The 18,834-nt window shown below is 44.2% G+C and overlaps 2 protein-coding genes and 1 non-coding gene across 3 annotated transcripts; all 3 read left to right on the forward strand.

Moving 5' to 3' along the window:
* The first annotated feature begins 516 nt into the window (after positions 1-516).
* Positions 517-665, forward strand: LOC149995299 (small nucleolar RNA SNORA57). Its single transcript, XR_016507918.1, has one exon. It is a non-coding gene; the product is annotated as a small nucleolar RNA SNORA57 (small nucleolar RNA).
* A 1,955-nt stretch (positions 666-2,620) lies between these two features.
* LOC149995300 (endogenous retrovirus group K member 6 Env polyprotein-like) lies at positions 2,621-16,380 on the forward strand. The gene is made up of 3 exons (XM_090259174.1): positions 2,621-2,728; positions 11,394-13,247; positions 16,252-16,380. Exons 2-3 carry the CDS (start codon positions 11,439-11,441, stop codon positions 16,378-16,380), a joined length of 1,938 nt encoding a protein of 645 aa, XP_090115300.1. The 5' UTR covers positions 2,621-2,728; positions 11,394-11,438.
* A 128-nt stretch (positions 16,381-16,508) lies between these two features.
* On the forward strand, positions 16,509-17,323 carry LOC149995301 (zinc finger protein 551-like). Its single transcript, XM_090259175.1, has 2 exons — positions 16,509-16,694; positions 17,099-17,323. The coding sequence occupies exons 1-2, from the start codon at positions 16,509-16,511 to the stop codon at positions 17,321-17,323; spliced, it is 411 nt and encodes a 136-aa protein (XP_090115301.1).
* The last annotated feature ends 1,511 nt before the right edge of the window (positions 17,324-18,834 follow it).

The raw sequence follows: 18,834 nt of genomic DNA on the forward strand, positions 1-18,834 counted from the left end.
AGGAAATAATTATTTCACCTGTATTTGCATATGATAGTTCTTACTGAATTTTTTGAGACATGGTCTGTTCTGAATATCTGTAGGGAACCGCTCCTGGTGGGTTAGGGAATTGTAATCCCCGCCCGAGCATGACTTGCTGCCGGCATTCTGGCTGTGCTTGTCTTTAAGTCTCAACATAAGGCTGTGTGTGAAACAACCAAAGACCACTCAGAGGGTTTCCATGGGAATTGGATTTCAAGAATGCTTACTATGCTTTAGAACTTGCTCTGCTTTCTTTATCATTAATGTAACATAAACAATCTCTAGCAAGGAATGTATGAAACCTTGCACCTAATGCGAGTGTGGTGTCAAGATATTTGATAGACCCTGACACAGACCTGTCACTGTACCCTCTGTACTGGTACATGTAATCTGTTATTGTCAACTCTAATCCAAACGCCATAAAGCTATTGATGATTCATGAATTTTGACCTTGTATCGCCCATGTATATACTCCTCAATAAAAGGCACGAGGACCCTCCTCTTCTTGACGGGGGTCGGGCGTGTGGTCCCAGTCCTCGTACTGTACAGAGACAGAGTGAAAAGGCTCCAGCCCCCTCGACGTCATGTTTTCGGTGCCAATAGTTTCCAGTCCACCCGTTCTATCCTCAGGCATCGGGACACAAGTAAAAAAAAATAAAAAATAAATAAATAAAAGGCAAGAGGGATGAAGGTTTAGTTGCTGTTCTCCACTAGAGAGACAGCTACCTTCCTTCCCCCAGACATAATGAAATGTCCTGGGTAAAGTTTGTTCTGCTGTGGTCACGAAGACTCTGCTGGACAGAGCAGCTTCCAGTCCAGCCTAGGGTGTGTGAGGCACATCTGCCTCAAAAATCTTAAAGAATATGACCTGGACTGGGGAATACTGACTATGTAACAAATTTATATTCAGTGCCGGGATCGCTGCAATTCTAACATCTGTGTAGGTTGAGAAAATGGACCTCTGAGCCTGAGAAAAATGTTTTTAATTTCAGGATTTAACCCTCACGCTGGGAAATAATGATGACTACCCCTGTAAATACAGTGACAGTGTGTACATGGGACAGCACATTATTTCTGGCATAAAATTAAGGGGTGAGCAGTGTGTAGAAAGGTATGAATGATGATTAGTGGAGTACAAAGCATTTTTGAAATAGCTAGCAGACAGAAGGCTGTGAAACCTGAGAACAGGTTAGTCTCAGTGAGTGTAATTAATAGACAGTGAGTTATAATAGGTGAGAGAATTTATGAGAACTATAGGTATGCTGGAAAGCTGGCTATTATAAAATTCTCATTTCTGCCAAGTGTGAGTCCTTTTTATTCATTACCATTTGACGGGCGAAAGCGAGGTGAATAAGCTATTGTAAAGTGTGAGGAGAAAATGTAGAATTATAGAAGAATAGGCATGGTATGGTTTTTCATTACTTAAAAAATCCAGTACTAATTATCTCTTGTTCAGAGATGTATCTAGGTCTGTGATATACAGCAGTGAATAAAGAAACGTCATCACAACATGGCTTCCTCAATGGCTTTATTGAAGGAGTAGCCAAGAACTAACAGAAAAAATAATGTTTGTAGTAAATTGTTGGGTGATAAGATGATACGGAAACATAAACTGAGCAGCACTCAGGAGTGCCAAGCATGTGGATCCTGAGGATTTTAAGATCACACAATTAAGGGAGGGCGGAAAAAGATCTTATTCAATGAGGAAGGTGTTTTATGGACAAGAAAACACTGTACAGTCTTCCCTTGCCAGGGGTTGGCCAAAAGTGTCATATCACTATGATCATCATGCCAGTTTCAGTGCGCTGGAGATTATGTTCATTTACAAGGGATTTCTATAATTTCTGGTAAGTATTAAGATGTTCTTCAACTCCTCTCTTACATTACTTAGTTTAATGTTTTTTAAATTTTGGATTATATTTCAGTGGTCTTATACTCTGAATTAAAAGTATATATTTTATTTACTTACTTGTAGGGAGGGGAAGGGAGGGAGATATCCATTAGAAACAAGTTGTTAGGTGATGCCTCCTCACACATGGAATGCACTGGTCGGATCTTGTGGACTGCAAGCAGAGGCTTGTTCAGCAATGGAAGAAAAAGGCGTCTATGAAAAATCAGTGGATGGAGAACCCCGGGCAATGGGTAGAGCAGTTTTTAAATATTTGATGTTGCAGGAAGACAGATCTCTGGGTAGGGGCATTCTCATGCCCCACCACCCAGGTGGCATCCCGTGACTCAGGAGACGATGAGCAACTCTCGTCTCCGCCTTCGGCTTTAGGCTGTCGAGGCCACTGAGTCATGGAATCCTGGGTAAAACAGGTTCTGTTGTGTACTCCATCTGCTTCCTTGTTAATGAAGTCTTGATATGGAGCTGGCCTTGAGGATTAGTGGATCTGTCTTGCTTCCTTGATAGGTGCTAGATAAAACAGGAGTTACCCTGGCCGTATTTTACATATTAATGCTACTGTAAGAATTCTTTCACTTGTAAAATTCTCCTGTTGTTGGCTGGAATGTCACACCCTGTTCTATTTTTAGTAACTTTTGAAACCCTAATAAAAAGAGGATGAGGCTTCTCGCTCTCCGCTGATGGTCTGAGCGAGCCACAGCCCTCCGTTCGTTACTGGCAAATCATCCTGCCTGCCGGATTCATTTCAGCGTCCGAAACCACAACCAACGCAACATCTGGCGCTCGAGCACGGACCAGAAGGTAAAAACCGGGACGGGTAGGACCGAAAAGGAAATCGCACGGTTCTAAGCAAACTTTTCGGAAAAACGCTTTGGAGTAATGGGGAACAATCCTTCAGTTAAGGAAGAATATATTAGGCTTTTAAAATCTTTACTTAGAAGTTCAGGTGTACAAATAAAAGAGAGTGCCTTAACAGATTTATTCTTGCAGGTCAAGAAACACTGTTATTGGTTTACTCCAGAGAGAAGAAATCAGTTAAATTTAAGAGTGTGGAAACAAGTTGGTAAAGCTCTTAGAAGAGCGCACCAGACTGGTCCTCCTATAGCAGGCGAAACATGGGCGGCCTCTAACCAGGTGGCTGTGGCCTTGCAGCCATTTCAATCGGACTCTGAGGCAGATTCAGTAAAAGCTTGTAGTAGTCAGCCCTCGCCTCCAATTTATGACCAGTCAGAGATAATTAACAATGAAACTCCGGGAGATATGCAGGGTGCCGTCGCGGCCCCCTCTGTTCTGGCAGAGGATACCGGGAACAATAGCCCTTCTCCTGCGCTGACTGCAGCCGCTGCGCCCAGCCCCCCGCTGGCGGCGGCTTCAGTCCCGCTTTCAGATTTTGAATCAGATGAGGCTCCACCCCGGTATCCTCCTTTGTCGCCACTTCCAACATTTCCTGGTGAGAATGCCCAGCTGTTGGCTGCCTTTAACAACATGTCTAAATTGTTTGAGAAGTTTGCTGTTAATCTAGATACTAAGTTTGAAAAACTTGTTAATCATTTGGATTCTAAGGAGCCTACTGCTCCTCCTGCTGCATTTCTGGCTCAGGAGGCTCCGCCCTTTGTTCCGACGTTGCCTCCGGCTGCCACTACAACATCTTTTGTTCCAAAAAATCCTGATTATACCGATTCAACCTTTTGTTTCGCTAAGCCTCCAAATTTAACAAGGGTTATGCTTCAGGTAGAGGAGGAAACACCTCCCTCGAAAATGTGGACTAATACCTCTTCAATATTCCCAGTATTAAGAATTCAACAACCTCCAAATAACGAACATCCGCAGGGCCAGGTTGTTGTTGCCCATCGCAATGTTGAGTTTCAGTTTTTAAAAATTCTTAAATCCTCTGTTTCTAGTTATGGACCGAATTCTCCTTACGTGTACGGTCTCATTTCCTCATTTGCTAATGATAATCTTTTAATCCCAGCAGATTGGGATGTTCTTTCTCGGTCCTCCCTGGAGCCCGCGCAATTTTTACAATTTAAATCTTGGTATAGCGAGGAGGCCAGGCGGGTCAGCCGTGAGAACGCCGCCCTTCAGCCGCCTGGGGCGACATTTGAGCAACTTACGGGTACCGGGGCCTTTTCTGCGGTTAACAATCAAATTCAATTATCTAATCAGACTCTTGCGCAAGTGAAGGATATTTGCCTCTTTGCTTGGCAACAATTACAAAATCCTGGGGAGGTGGCAAAATCTTTTGTAAAAATTCTCCAAGAGGCCAATGAGCCCTATACTGAATTTCTTGCCAGACTCCAAAGTGCTATCAAAAAGGCCACTACTGGCATTGAAGCACAGGATATGTTATTCTTAATCCTTGCCTATGAAAATGCTAATGCGGATTGTAAAAGGGCGTTGGCTCCTGTGAAACAAAAGGGTGGAACGGTTGAAGATTATATCAGAGCATGTAGAGAAATTGGATCTCAGACTTATGGTATTAATTTGTTAGTCTCGGTTATGAAAGGCAAGTGGGAAAGGCAAGTGACTAGCTGATGGAGTCCCTCTTTGGAGTGTGATGTCAAAGCTGCGTCGTCGGCGAAGAGCATCTCACGGATGAGCACCTCTTTGACTTTGGTCTTGGCTCGTAGACGGGCCAGGTTGTAGAGCTTGCCATCGGATCTGGTGTGAATGAAGACACCCTCGCTGCAGCCCTTAAAGGCGTATTGGAGGAGCATGGAGAAGAAGATTCCGAACAGCGTAGGCGCGAGGACGCAGCCCTGCTTTACTCCGCTGCTGACTGGGAAGGCCTCAGAGGTTGCGCCGTTGTAGGACACCGTGCTGTGCATGTTATCGTGAAAGGACATGACCACAGCAAGCAGATGTGGTGGACAGCCAATCTTCCGTAGCAAGCTGAAGAGACCGCTTCGACTGACCAGATCAAACGCCTTCGTGAGGTCAATAAAGGCGAGGTATAGTGGTTTATTCTGCTCGTGACACTTCTCCTGCAGCTGGCGTAGGGAGAAGATCATGTCCACTGTTGATCGGCCAGCTCTGAAGCCACACTGGGACTCTGGGTAGATGCGGGAAGCAAGGGTCTGCAGGCGGGCAAGAGCGACCCGGGCGAATACTTTGCCGACGACGCTGAGGAGAGAGATGCCCCGGTAGTTGCTGCAGTCACTGCGGTCTCCTTTGTTCTTGTACATGGTGATAATGTTGGCGTCTCTCATATCCTGGGGGATGTAACCCTCCTTCCAGCAGCAACAGAGTAGATGGTGGAGCGGCTGTAGCAGGACTGGTTTCCCGCTCTTTAGGATTTCTGGAGGGATTCCGTCGCTTCCTGGTGCTTTCCCGCAAGCAAGGCGGTCGATGGCTTTGCTGAGCTCTGCCGCAGTAGGTGGGGTGTCTAGCTCCTCCATGACTGGTAGGTCTGGGATGGCTTTAAGAACAGTGTCTGTTACGGTGTTCTTCGTTGCGTAAAGCTCGAGGTAGTGCTCGGTCCACCGCCGCATTTGCTGTTCCTGGTCAGTGATGACCTCACCTGTCTTGGACTTAAGGGGGGCGATCTTGGAGGGGATTGGGCCTGTTGCCTTCTTGATACCCTCATACATTCCTCGTGCGTTGCCTATATCGGCGGCTTCCTGAATGCTTCTGCACAGGTTTAGCCAATAGGTGTTGGCACAGTGGCGGGCGGTCTTCTGGACTTTGTTCCTGGCAGCCTGTAGAGCTTGAAGTGTACTGGGAGTGGGCGTGACCTTGTAAGCCAGTAGGGCCTTCCTCTTATCCTCGATCACGGGTTCCATTTCTTCCCAGTGAGCCTCGTACCAGTCAGCGTTCTTCCGCTCTTTCTTCCCGTAAGCAATAATGGCGGAGTTGTATATGGCGTCGCGGAGACGTGGCCAATTGGATTCGATAATGTCATCTGCCGCCACTCCCTCGCTGAGTGCATCTTCCATCTTGTTGATGAATTGCTGGGTCTTAACTGGGTTGCTGGCACAACTGGTGTTGATGCGTGGGCGACCCTTCATCTTGGAGTGGTGCAACCTCTTCGGCATTATGCGCACCTTGCTTACCACGAGGGCATGGTCCGTGTCGCAGTCTGCACTGTGGTAGCTGCGAGTGAGGAGGGTGCTGCCAATATCCATTCTTCTGGTGATGACGAGGTCAAGCTGGTGCCAATGGCGGGAGCGGGGGTGCCTCCATGACACCTGGTGGATCTCTTTGCACTTGAAGAATGTGTTTGTCACGCACAGGCCATGGTGACACGAAAGCTCAAGCAGTCGCTGACCATTCTCATTGATCTTTCCTCTCCCAAAGTTTCCAAGGCAGGTGGGCCAGGCCATGCGGTCGGCTCCTACTCTTGCGTTGAAGTCTCCAAGGAGATAGAGAGCGTTACTTCTGGGGATCTTGGATAACGCTTCGTCCAGTGCATGGTAGAACTGTTCTTTCTCTTCGGTGGTGGCGCAGAGGGTTGGGGCATACGCACTAAGAATGCTGACTGGGCCGAAAGTTGTTGACAATCGGAGGGTAAGTAATCTCTCTGTGCCTCCTGTGGGTGGCTCTATGGAGTTAACAAGCGTGTTCTTCACAGCGAACCCAACACCGTGCTGTGTTGGTTGGTCCGGAGACTTCCCTTGCCAGTAGAAGGTGTAGTTGGTTTCTCTGATAGTTCCGTTGTCGGCCAACCGGGTCTCCTGTAGAGCCGCAATGTCGATGTTTAGTCGTGCCAGTTCCCTATCGATGACAGCGGTTTTCCTGGCACCCTTGATCCACGGAAGGTCTGCAGTAAGTCCGGGGCACATGGTCCTGATGTTCCAGCTAGCGAGGCGAAGAGCCGGAGGCTTCTTTCTTGTTGTTTGCTTGGAATTAACTGGTGCGGGTGTTTTGCCTTTCCCACGCATGCAAGGAGTTCGGACTAGCCATCAGCCTGACGAAGATGAATGTTATGGCTCAAGGCACGGGGACTCCCCCATGCATCACCATCGACGGATACACCCTGGAGGTTGTCAACGACTTCACTTACCTCGGGTCCACCATCTCGAGCTCTCTGTCAGTCGACTTGGAGGTCAACCGGAGAATCGCCAGGGCAGCCACAGTTATGGCCAGACTGAACCGGCGAGCGTGGAACAATTCCAGCCTCACTGAGAAAACCAGACTGCGCATCTACCAAGCCTGCGTACTCAGCACTCTCCTCTATGGCAGCGAGACGTGGACCACCTACGCAAGGCACGAAAGGAAACTCAACAGCTTCCACATGAGGTGCCTGCGACGCGTCCTGCATGTCGCCTGGCAGGATAAGGTCCCCAACACCGAGGTGCTGAAGCGAGCCAATATGAGCAGTTTGCATGCAGTTCTTAGCGAGAGATGCCTCAGGTGGCTCGGCCATGTCAAAAGAATGGATGCAGGCCGTATCCCCAAAGACCTCCTCTACGGCGAGCTAGCAGAAGGCAAGAGGATGAGAGGGCGCCCAAAACTGCGGTTCAAAGACATCTGCAAAAAGGACATGACACAATGCTCCATCAATCTCAACACATGGGAAGTTCAAGCAGACGACCGCCTAGCCTGGAGGCTCGCGGTCAGGCAAGGTACGTCACGTGCAGAGGCTGCGCGCAACGAGGAGGCGGTCCAGAAAAGATCGAGGCGGAAGCAGCGTCAACAGCAGCAACAACGGCCATCTGCCTTCACCTGTAACAAGTGTGGCAGGGATTGTCACTCCCGAGTCGGACTGCACAGCCATTCTCGGCGGTGCAGATAGACTCTCGAGAAGCTACGCCATCGTCTCTCGAGACGGACGGCTGCCGCCGCCGCCGCCGCCGCCGACGGTTATGAAAGAAAACTCTCAGAATTCTAAAATTAGGTGTTTTAATTGTGGTAAAATTGGGCATACTAGAAAAGATTGCAGGAAAGGAAAAGGAGAAAAGGGGGTAGAAAAATCCTCCCAGCCTCCGGGACTGTGCCGAAGGTGTTACAAAGGGAGGCACTGGACCAATGAATGCCATTCCAAAAAAGATAAACAGGGCAATCCTTTGCCGCCCCTCCCTTCAGCAGGGTCGGGAAACTGGCAGCAGGGCCCAGCTCGGGGCCCATCAAACAGTACGAGCCTAACTACTCAGTTTCCTGTCAGCTCGGGGCAAACCCATCAGCTGATGAATTAAAACCTAAATCTAAATTATTTATCTCAGAATTATACCACTCGACCAGGTCGAGCGCGGCCTTAGATATACCAGCTCCTGCCGCATTTTCTTTGTCTCCCGACAAAGGAATCCAGAGAATTCCTACAGGTGTTTATGGCCCACTGCCGGCTTGCAGTGTTGGCTTGCTAATAGGAAGAAGCAGCCTGACTAGTAAAGGAATTATAGTACATTTAGGAGTAATTGATGCTGATTTTATGGGAGAAATTGAGGTTATGATGACAGCAGAAAAGCCTTGCTCTTTTGAGCAAGGGTTTGAGCAAGGGCAGCGCATTGCCCAATTGTTAATTCTTCCGTACATCCCCGGAAAATCTGTGCCTGCTACACGCACTGGGGGATTTGGAAGTACTGATAAACAAGTTTTTTGGCACACTCTGATTAATGATCAGAGGCCCGAATTAACTGTACAATTTGAGGATGGAACTTCTATTACTGGATTAGCAGATACTGGAGCTGATGTATCCATTATATCTTTGGAACATTGGCCCAAGCATTGGGACACTAATATTATTAAAGCTAGCTTTGTAGGCTTGGGCACCCTTGACAAAATACATCAAAGTACTAAGCCTTATTCTTGCTATGGGCCTGAGGGACAAACTGCAGTTTTGCAGCCTTATATGGCCCCAATATCTGTTACTTTATGGGGAGGAGATTTATTACAGCAATGGGGTGCTACGTTATCAATACCCACAATTTCCCCCGTATCAAAGAATATTATGTTTAATATGGGTTATAATCCTGCTTTTTCACAACCTAAACTGCCAGAATTTGATACCAGGACAGGACAGGGTTGTCGAGGCCTGGGGCATCCTTCCTCTGATGCAAATTTATTTTAAAGGCCACTGTTGAGCGCTTCGCCCTTCCTCTGAAATGGTTAACAAATAAACCGGTGTGGGTGGAACAGTGGCCTCTAACCAATATTAAATTAGAAGCGCTTCATCAATTAGTACAGGAACAAATAAATCATGATCACATTGAACCAAGTACATCCCCTTGGAATTCTCCTATTTTCATATTAAAGAAAAAATCTGGAAAGTGGAGAATGTTAACTGATTTAAGGAAAATTAATGAGGTAATTCAGCCTATGGGACCTTTACAGTCAGGGCTACCTAACCCTGCATTAATTCCAAAGCATTGGCATATTATTATAATTGATTTAAAAGACTGTTTCTTTAATATTCCCTTACAGCCACAGGACTGTGAAAAATTTGCTTTTACTGTACCTGCTCTTAATAATCAAAAACCTAGTCAAAGATATCAGTGGAAAGTACTTCCTCAAGGAATGTTGAACAGTCCTACAATGTGCCAGCATTTTGTTAATCAACCTCTGGAAGAACTCCGAGGTCAATTTCCAGAGGGAATGTGCCTACATTACATGGATGATATTCTACTAGCACATCCCTCTGAGGCACAATTATTACAAATGTTTAAATTAACTTCTGATTTGTGTGCTAAGTATGGTCTTCAAATTGCTCCAGAAAAAATACAAAAGAAGGAGCCGTGGAATTATTTAGGATACCAAGTAACTAGAAGTCATATAATACCTCAGAAGGTTAAAATTCGTAAGGATGCTCTTCAAACCTTAAATGATTTTCAAAAATTATTAGGAGATATTAATTGGCTCCGACCTTCTATGGGAATTCCTACCTATGCTCTTGAAAATCTTTTTCGCACTCTCGAAGGTGATTCCAATTTAAACAGCCCCCGATCACTAACTAAAGAGGCTGAAAAGGAGCTTGAATTAATTGAACAATATTTCCAAGATTGCCAATTAAATCGTATTCAGCAACTAAGTAATCTTAAGTTAATCATTATCCACAGTGCTCATTCTCCTACTGGGGTGTTATGTCAAGAAGAAAACATTATTGAGTGGCTATTCTTACCGCACAAATCAATCAAAAGACTAGAGACTTATCTCAGTAAAATTATTCAAATTATAATTCGTGGCAGATTACGTTTTAGACAACTTTGTGGTCAAGATCCTGATGAAATCATTGTTCCTTTTACCAATAAAGAAATTGCTAATCATTGGATATTGTGTGAAGAATGGCAAAATGCCTTTTCTGACTTTCTAGGTAAAATTCATAATTCATATCCTTCCTCCAAAAGGTTTCAGTTTTTAAAGCGGACTCAGTGGATACTTCCCAAATGTGTTGTCTCACAACCTTTATCTGAGGCAGAGACATATTTTACTGATGCTAATAAATTTGGTGTTGCTGGTTATAGTAACCTGAAAAATAACAAGACTATTCAAAGCCCTTATACTTCTGTACAAAAGGCAGAGTTATTTGCTATTGTTATGCTTCTAACTGATGTACTTTCAGTTCCTTTAAACATCATTACAGACTCACAGTATGCTGCTCATACAGTTCAAGCCTTGGAAACTGTAACCATACCTCAAAATGGTTCTGAACTTAACACTCTTTTCTTACAGTTGCAGTTCCTCCTTCGAACTCGCCGTCATTTAATTTACATAACTCATATTCGATCCCATACAGGTTTGCCAGGACCCTTAACTAAAGGCAACAATTATATAGACACTCTAGTTGGTTCTGTTATCAAAGCTCAAGCTGAACATCAGCTCCATCATGATAATGCTCGGTCGCTTAGACACCGGCATAACATTACCTGGCGTCAAGCACGTCAAATTATTAGGGACTGTTCTACATGTCAACTTATTAACCAACCTTCCTTACCAATAGGTGTTAATCCTAAAGGTTTGCTACCTAATCAGATCTGGCAAATGGATGTTACTATTGTACCTAGTTTTGGAAAGCTTAAATTTGTTCATCATTCTATTGATACTTGCTCTAAATTTTCATGGGCTACAGCAATGTCTTCTGAACGTGCAGGATGTGTTATTACACACCTCCTCGAAGCTTTCGCTGTTCTTGGAAAGCCAGAAACTATTAAAACAGATAATGCTCCAGCTTATCTCTCTAAAAAACGTCAGGAATTTTTTTCTCAACATGATGTTAAACATGTTACTGGTATTCCATATAACAGCACTGGACAAGCTCTCATTGAACGTCATAATCGAACATTAAAAGAGCTTCTTGAAAAACAAAAAGGGGGATATAATATGGACTCCCCAAAGAAAAGATTAATGAATGCAGTATTTACTCTAAATTTTTTGCAAATTGGTGATGATTCTCTCGTTCCAGCTCAAAGGCATTGGGCAATGAAAACTGTTTCACCAATAAATCAACCTGTTTATTATTATGATGTTTTCACCTCCAATTGGCTCCCAGCAACTGTTATTCGATGGGGCCGAGGTTATGCTTATATTTCCACAGGCACTCAGAATATTTGGATTCCTGACAAACGCCTTAAGCTGCGTCATGTCCTTCCAGAAGAGGGGACGAGAGGACAGCGGCGAGGAGGACTGGAGGAACCTGCCAGACGGGATGCAGAAAATGACTCTAAAACGGAGAAGGAGACGCCTCCGCACAGCCCAGAGACGAAATCAAGGAACAAACCCACCAACTTGGAATCAAATTAAACATTTAGTAAATGAAGGAAAAGCCTTAGTCCGAGCTAATCATAGCCCACTTACAGCTGAGGCCTTGTTTTTGGCAATGCTTGCCATTTTATCTATTCAGGCCCCTGGAGCTAATGCTGAAAATTATACTTACTGGGCTTATATTGCTAATCCACCTTTAATGAGAGGGGTCTCATGGTGGGACCCTACTGTTCCTATATATCATAATGAAATGGGTTGGCTTCCCGGTCCTTTTGATATACGTGGTTCTTTAAAGCCTGATGAGGAAGGAACAATGGTTCCATATTATGTTACAGGAGTTTCTGGTCCACCTATTTGTTTTGGTGCCGGTTATCACTGCTTTAATATTGGTCTCCAAAAGTGGCTCATGGTAGAAGGAAATACCACCGAGTTATACAATAAGCTGTTAATAATGCTCTCTGCTTATACTCCTACTGGTTATATTCCAAATCATTGTGAATTTTGTTCTCCATCGAATGAGCCACTCTGTAAAATGCCAACGTTTCTCTCAGTAACTGATTGGGTCCATTGGACTCAGTGCAGGGGAGAACAAGTACGAGTTATTGTTAATACTTCCTATGGAAGCGTCATTACTTGGAGTCCGTATGGCTCCGCTCGTACGGTACATTCTAAGCAAAATATACAATGGACCAATAACATTACTTGGATGACTGGTATTGCCAGAGATTCCATTGTTTGGCAAGAAAGTGGTTTTTCACCACCATTACCCTATATGAAAGGCTTTTATTCTCAACCTCATTTGTGGAAATTAAGTGCAGCTTTTGAACCTCTTAATGTCTGGACGGGACGGCTATATCAGGCCAATGGTTTTCATAACCTTACTTTTGTGCAAAATGTTACCAGATATTTTCAGGCTTGTGTTAAACTTCCCTATTTACTACTCACAGGGAAAGTTACCTGGGTTCCTGAGACCGGCGAAATCTCTTGTTTTAATTGTACTTTGCATACCTGTGTTAATCATACTATGAGTTTGTCTCCCAAGGAAAGTCTCTACCTCCTGAGAGCCCGAACTGGAGTCTGGATGCCTGTTCAGCTTGGCCGTGCATGGCAAGACAGCCCTGCCTCTGGACTCCTTCATAAGGTGGCTGAACGACTGCTTTGCCGGAGCAAGCGCTTTATCGGCCTCCTTATTGCAGTCATCATGGGACTAATTGCTGTCACCGCTACCGCTGCGACTGCTGGTGTTGCTCTTCATCAGTCTGTGCAGACTGCGGATTTTGTAAGGACTTGGCATCAGAATTCTGAACAATTATGGACTGCTCAATGCCAAATTGATGCTGAAATGCAGTCTGAGTTAGCTGATTTAAACCAAGCAGTTGTTTTAGTAGGTGATCAACTACAAAGTGTTAAAAGACAGTTATTGTTAAAATGTGATTGGAACCAATCTTCTTATTGTATTGCTCCTGTTCCTTATAATGAAACTGAATTCCCTTGGGAACGGGTTCGTAAGCATTTGTTAAATCATGATAATCTAACCCAGCATATTATTACCTTACAAACTAAAATTCATACTACTTTTGAGAAACATTTAGAACAATTATCTGGTCAAAGCATTTTTGAAGATGTTATGAGTGGAATTGATAAAATGGATCCTGTTCCCTATACTAGTGGGTTCATTGGAACTCATGTTGGAACAATTTCTTTATTCCTTATTTTCATTTTAGTAATTGTTATTGTGTTTTTGCGCTATAAGAAAAGACAGAAAGTTAAGTCTGCTATCTTCTCAGTCATGCTCCATAAGACATCTGTAAAACAAAAAGGGAGAGATGTTGCAGGAAGACAGATCTCTGGGTAGGGGCATTCTCATGCCCCACCACCCAGGTGGCATCCCGTGACTCAGGAGACGATGAGCAACTCTCGTCTCCGCCTTCGGCTTTAGGCTGTCGAGGCCACTGAGTCATGGAATCCTGGGTAAAACAGGTTCTGTTGTGTACTCCATCTGCTTCCTTGTTAATGAAGTCTTGATATGGAGCTGGCCTTGAGGATTAGTGGATCTGCCTTGCTTCCTTGATAGGTGCTAGATAAAACAGGAGTTACCCTGGCCGTATTTTACATATTAATGCTAATGTAAGAATTCTTTCACTTGTAAAATTCTCCTGTTGTTGGCTGGAATGTCACACCCTGTTCTATTTTTAGTAACTTTTGAAACCCTAATAAAAAAAGGATGAGGCTTCTCGCTCTCCGCTGATGGTCTGAGCGAGCCACAGCCCTCCGTTCGTTACTGGCAAATCATCCTGCCTGCCGGATTCATTTCAGCGTCCGAAACCACAACCAACGCAACAATTTGATCTGAAGAAAACTTTTGGGGCTGCTTGTTCTGTGGTAATCTCTTGAACCACCTGTTTGCTGCCAGGCATCCTGTTTTACACCCAGACCTTGTCTCGGCATTCTAAACACTGAGGTCACCAGGTTCCAGGAACACTAACAGCAGGTGTTTTTCTCAGAACAGGTTCCATGTAGGTGCTTTCCATTGCCTATAGAGTCCTTACAATGATGTGCTAGAAAAACATGGATCGAATGCCTCTTGCATACCCCCAAAAGGGGACCAGATCTTCAACACAGGAACATGCCTGAGGCGGAGGTGCCTCACACAACCTAGGCTCAGTTGGAAGCTGCTCTGTCCAGCAGAGTCTTTGTGACCATGGCGAAACAAACTTTACCCAGGACATTTCATTATGTCTGTTGAACAAACTTTTACCGAGGACAATTTATTGTAGGGAATCACTCCTTTTGGTTTAGGCAATTGTAGCCCCGGCCTGAGCGTGACCTGCCGCCAGCACCCTGGCTGTGCTTGTCTTTATGTCTCAACAATGGCTGCGTGGGAGACACACCCGAAAACCATTCAGAGGGTTTCCGTGGGAGTTGGATTTGAACAATACTTGTTATGCTTTAGAACTTGCTCTGCTTTCTCATGTCTCTTAGTTAACTATAAACAATCTCTAGCAGGGAGTGTATGCCACCTTGTACCTAGTGCCAGTGTGGTGTCAAGATGTTTGATAGATCCTGGCATAGACTGTTCATTATATCCATTGTACTGGAATGTGTAATCAGTTATTATCAGTTGTAACCTAGGCACCTAAAAGCTATTGGTGATTTATGAATTTTGATCTTGTATCTCCTACGTGTATCCTTCTCAATAAAAGGCATAAGGGATGGAGGTCTAGCTGCTGTTCTCCACTGGAGAGGTAGTCACCTTCCTTCCCCTAGACGTAAAGAAGTGTCCTGGGTAAAAGTTTGTTCCGCCATGGTCATGAAGCCTCTCCTGGACAGAGCAACTTCCAACCGAGCCTAGGGTGTGTGAGGCACCACCGCCTCACTTTATTATGTCTGGGGGAAGGAAGGTGGCTACCTCTCTAGTGGAGAACAGCAACTAAACCTTCGTCCCTCATGCCTTTTATTGAGGAGGATACACATGAGAGATACAAGGTCAAGATTCATGAATCATCAATAGCTTGGAGACATTAGGATTACAGTTGACAGTAACAGATTACATGTACTAGTACAGAAGGTACAGTGACCAGTCTGTGTCAGGGTCTATCAGACATCTTGACACCACACTGGCATTAGGTGCAAGGTTTCATACATTTCTGCTAGAGATTGTTTATGTTACATTAATGATAAAGAAAGCAGAGCAAGTTCTAATCTAAAGCATAATAAGCATTCTTGAAATCCAATTCCCATGGAAACTCTCTGAGTGGTCTTTGGTTATGTTTCACAAACAGCTTTATGTTGAGTCTTAAAGACAAGCACAGCCGAAATGCCGGCAGCAGTCATGCTCAGGCTGGGGCTACAATTCCCTAAACCAAAAGGGGCGGTTCCCTACAATAAAGTGCCCTGGGTAAAAGTTTGTTCAACAGACATAATGAAGTGTCCTGGGTATGGAATGGGCCACCCATAGATTCGCGGGCTAGGGCTCAATCCAGTGAGCAACATTGGCCAGGGCTGTACTCTCTGTTTTCAAATAACAAAATTTCTTACAGATTATTATTGATTTTTAATATTCATTGCATATATGCATATGATATTGTTAATAATGTATTTCATGTGATTTTTAAAGGTTCCTGAGCTATATATACAACAGTTTCATTTAAAATATGTACTTCATTTACTTTAAATAGAAGTTCTAAATAGTTCGCAATCTTCTCTCATTGAAAATGCCTGAAACATCATCTCACCTGTCTTCCAGATGTTTGTGATAGGCAAATTTTCTTTCATTATGATTATTACAATACCATTTTCACATTCATTAAAAACACCAATAATCGTGAGAATTTGATTGCCCACCATTTAAAAAAAATTATTTCTAAGGACATTCGAATTATATCCAAAAGGAGACCTCTATTTTATGTTTATATTATGCATCATAGTCCTATTTTTGTTTCAAAGACGTGCCTTACAGTCTTGAATTATATTTATCACATACATGTACGATATTGTAAGCAGGTCCTTTGTAGCATAAATTTTACCAAACTAATGCTAGAATAGCTCTTAGTATGACTCACAGTTGGGGTTCGAAAAGAAGGTGTTTTTATCAACATGGACTCAATTCCATTGGCCAAGAAAAGATGAAAACTTCCTTTAGCCATTTTCAGGATTTTTTTGTGCCAAGTGTCATTTCCCATGGGCCCTAGCGGCGGATCGTGGTCTTTTTAAGCAGAAGGGATTTCGGTAAACGCCGATTCACCGCTTTGCTTTCCGTAACCACCATTACCCAGAACACCGTGGGACGAGTACCACCCCGCCTAGCCAGTGAGGAGTAGGAAAAAGCGGGGGTTGTTTTTGCGTTCGCCGCACAGGGGTGGCCTTCTGGCTCAACGAGGGGCATTTTGTCTCCATCCATAGTTGGTTTGAACTCACAGAACATCTCGGTCGCTGGGTGCTGGTGGAAATGCGGGGGAGGGGACGGCGCCAGAGTCGTGGTGCACAGAGCACACACGAGAGTAAGGAGCTGGGCGACCCTGACAGGGTGAGTGGGACAGGGGCCGCCATGCCCTTGGTGTCCTTGTCTCCCGCCGTTACTTTCCGGCCTCCCCAACAGCATCCGTTGGCAGCCTCGCTCAGACGCTTCACTGAAGTAAGTGCACTAGCAGAGGAAGTGTGAGTTGACTGTCCTTGTTTCCTTTTTGGGGGACTTAAGTGTAAAGCATAAGGTCGTGTTTGGCGGTGTCTTGGAGGCATGATCTGGGAGACTGAGTGGCATTGCTTGTGGGGAAGAATGGAACCCTACAGCCATGTCCTAATGCTGATATGGCATTCATCTGCTCTCCACTCCCTCCAGTGCCTGAAACAGCTGCTTGTGCTGAAGGTGATAACTAATTAATGGGGCTGTGATGACAGAGCGGCCAGCACTGGTATATGGGCCTGGTGTCCTCAGTGAACTGGGGAGCCCTGGAGGAAGTTGAGGGTGGGGACGATTTGTAAGAAGTTGTGGTAGTTCTCAGAAAAGACAGCTGAGGTCAATTGTTTCTATTTTGACAGGTTGGTGTGACCTTTGCGGACATTGCCGTGTACTTTTCCAGGAAGGAATGGCGCCTCCTGGATGACAGTCAGAGACGCCTGTACCTGGGTGTGATGCTGGAGAACTTTGACCTTATTTCCTCTCTGGGTAAGACCCTGACTTTGGCCAGTTACATGGACCTGGCTTTGCATTTCCCATGTCTCCTGTTCTCTAGGGGCTGCTCTCTCCTCACATGTGGACGGTAAGCCCTGCTTGATTTTCCAGGTTTCTGAGCAGTTGCTTTCCTTGGTAGGTGTGATTTGTGTGTACGTCCCTACCCCACCCCCCACGCCCACTCCTGCAATACCAATACCTGCTGTACTGAACTCATAGGGAAGGATTTGTGGTTGGTAATGTTGCACGGAGCCTACTGAATACCACCTTGGTTAGTGAGGAAGAGCCTTTTTTCTATTCCTGTTGGTCATTTGTGCATATTTATATGGAAAATTGTTTTACATTGTTGGGCTAATGAGTTTTGAATGTCTTTATATTTTATAGATGCCTTTTCACCTCCTGGAACATGGCTTTTTACATTGGCTTAATATGGCTTCACAGATACTGCTTTTGCTCTTCTTTTTTTAGTCTTTCAATGTTTTTAGTAACCCTGCGTTTAGCATATTTAGTGTTGCCAGTTTTTCAGCAGACTCAGATGCTGGTTACTAGTGTTAGTGATAAAGTAATTTTAAATAAGTCATATAGAGTTTTTTTAGACTCAGGTGTTGCTTTGTTAACATTCTACAGTATAGTGTTGACAGAACTTTATTATTTACTGATAATTCAAACAATTTATGTGACATTTTCTGAAGGGAAACTAAAGCTTCTCAGAGCCATATATTAATATGTTGTGCAAATATTTTCTCCAATCTTGAGTTTGCCTATTCTTCTTTTTATCTCTTTCCTTAATACATTTTTTTGATTTTTATTTTTAAATAGGAAGGAAGGGAAAATAGATGGAGAGAACTGTCGCTGTGAAAGAGAACTCAGTTATGTGCCTTGATCAGGAATTCAACAGGCCACTTGTAGGTTTACGGGATGACTCCCCACCAACTGAGCCACACTGTGCGGGGCTGCCTTTTCTTTCAGGTTGTCCATTGTTCTTCTGTGGAGAAGCCTTTTCATTTGTTGTAGCTTAAATTGTTTATATATGCTGTTTTGCATTGTGATTGTTGTCACATTCAGGAGATTATTTCAAATCAAATCTTCATCCCTGAGTAGTAATTGGTTTGAGCATCTTCCTGCAAACCGACAGGTCATCGGTTGGATTCCCAGTTTGGGAACATGCTTGTGTGCTGGCTGGGTCCCCAGTTGGGGGTGTGGGAGAGGCAACATATCAATGCTTGTCTTACACATTGTTGATTCCCTCCCCCTCTGTCTCCCTCTCTTTCTCCTTCTCCAAAAGAAAAAGAATAAAATCTTTTAAAAAAATGGTTATACAGATGAAAAGGAAAACCACATCTCTAAAGCATCTTCTCTAAGTTGCCTGGAAAGTGTTTTAAGTTTTAGGACTGCCGTTTACTTTTTTTTACATTTGAGTTAATTTTTATCAGTGGTTTCCAGTTTTGTGGTTTACATATGAATATCTATTTTTCCCAGCACTGTTAATTCAAAAAAACCATAGTTTTCTTATTTTTTTTGCAGTTTTTGTCAAAGACTAGTTGAATGTTGGTGCCTGTGTTTATTTCTGTGTTGCGTGTGTTGTTGTTTTGGACTGTGTTTT

This window comes from Furipterus horrens, unplaced genomic scaffold (assembly GCF_987537825.1).
Source record: "Furipterus horrens unplaced genomic scaffold, mFurHor1.1.pri manual_scaffold_13, whole genome shotgun sequence".
Classification (NCBI taxonomy): Eukaryota; Metazoa; Chordata; class Mammalia; order Chiroptera; family Furipteridae; genus Furipterus; species Furipterus horrens.

Coding starts and splice junctions, on each gene's coding strand:
- LOC149995300 (XM_090259174.1), top strand. CDS start 11,439: ATGTCCTTCCAGAAGAGGGGACGAGAGGACAGCGGCGAGGAGGACTGG. Junction 13,248..16,251: donor GTGGGTTCATTGGAACTCAT/GTTGGAACAATT, acceptor CATGGGCCCTAG/CGGCGGATCGTGGTCTTTTT.
- LOC149995301 (XM_090259175.1), top strand. CDS start 16,509: ATGCGGGGGAGGGGACGGCGCCAGAGTCGTGGTGCACAGAGCACACAC. Junction 16,695..17,098: donor CGCTCAGACGCTTCACTGAA/GTAAGTGCACTA, acceptor CTATTTTGACAG/GTTGGTGTGACCTTTGCGGA.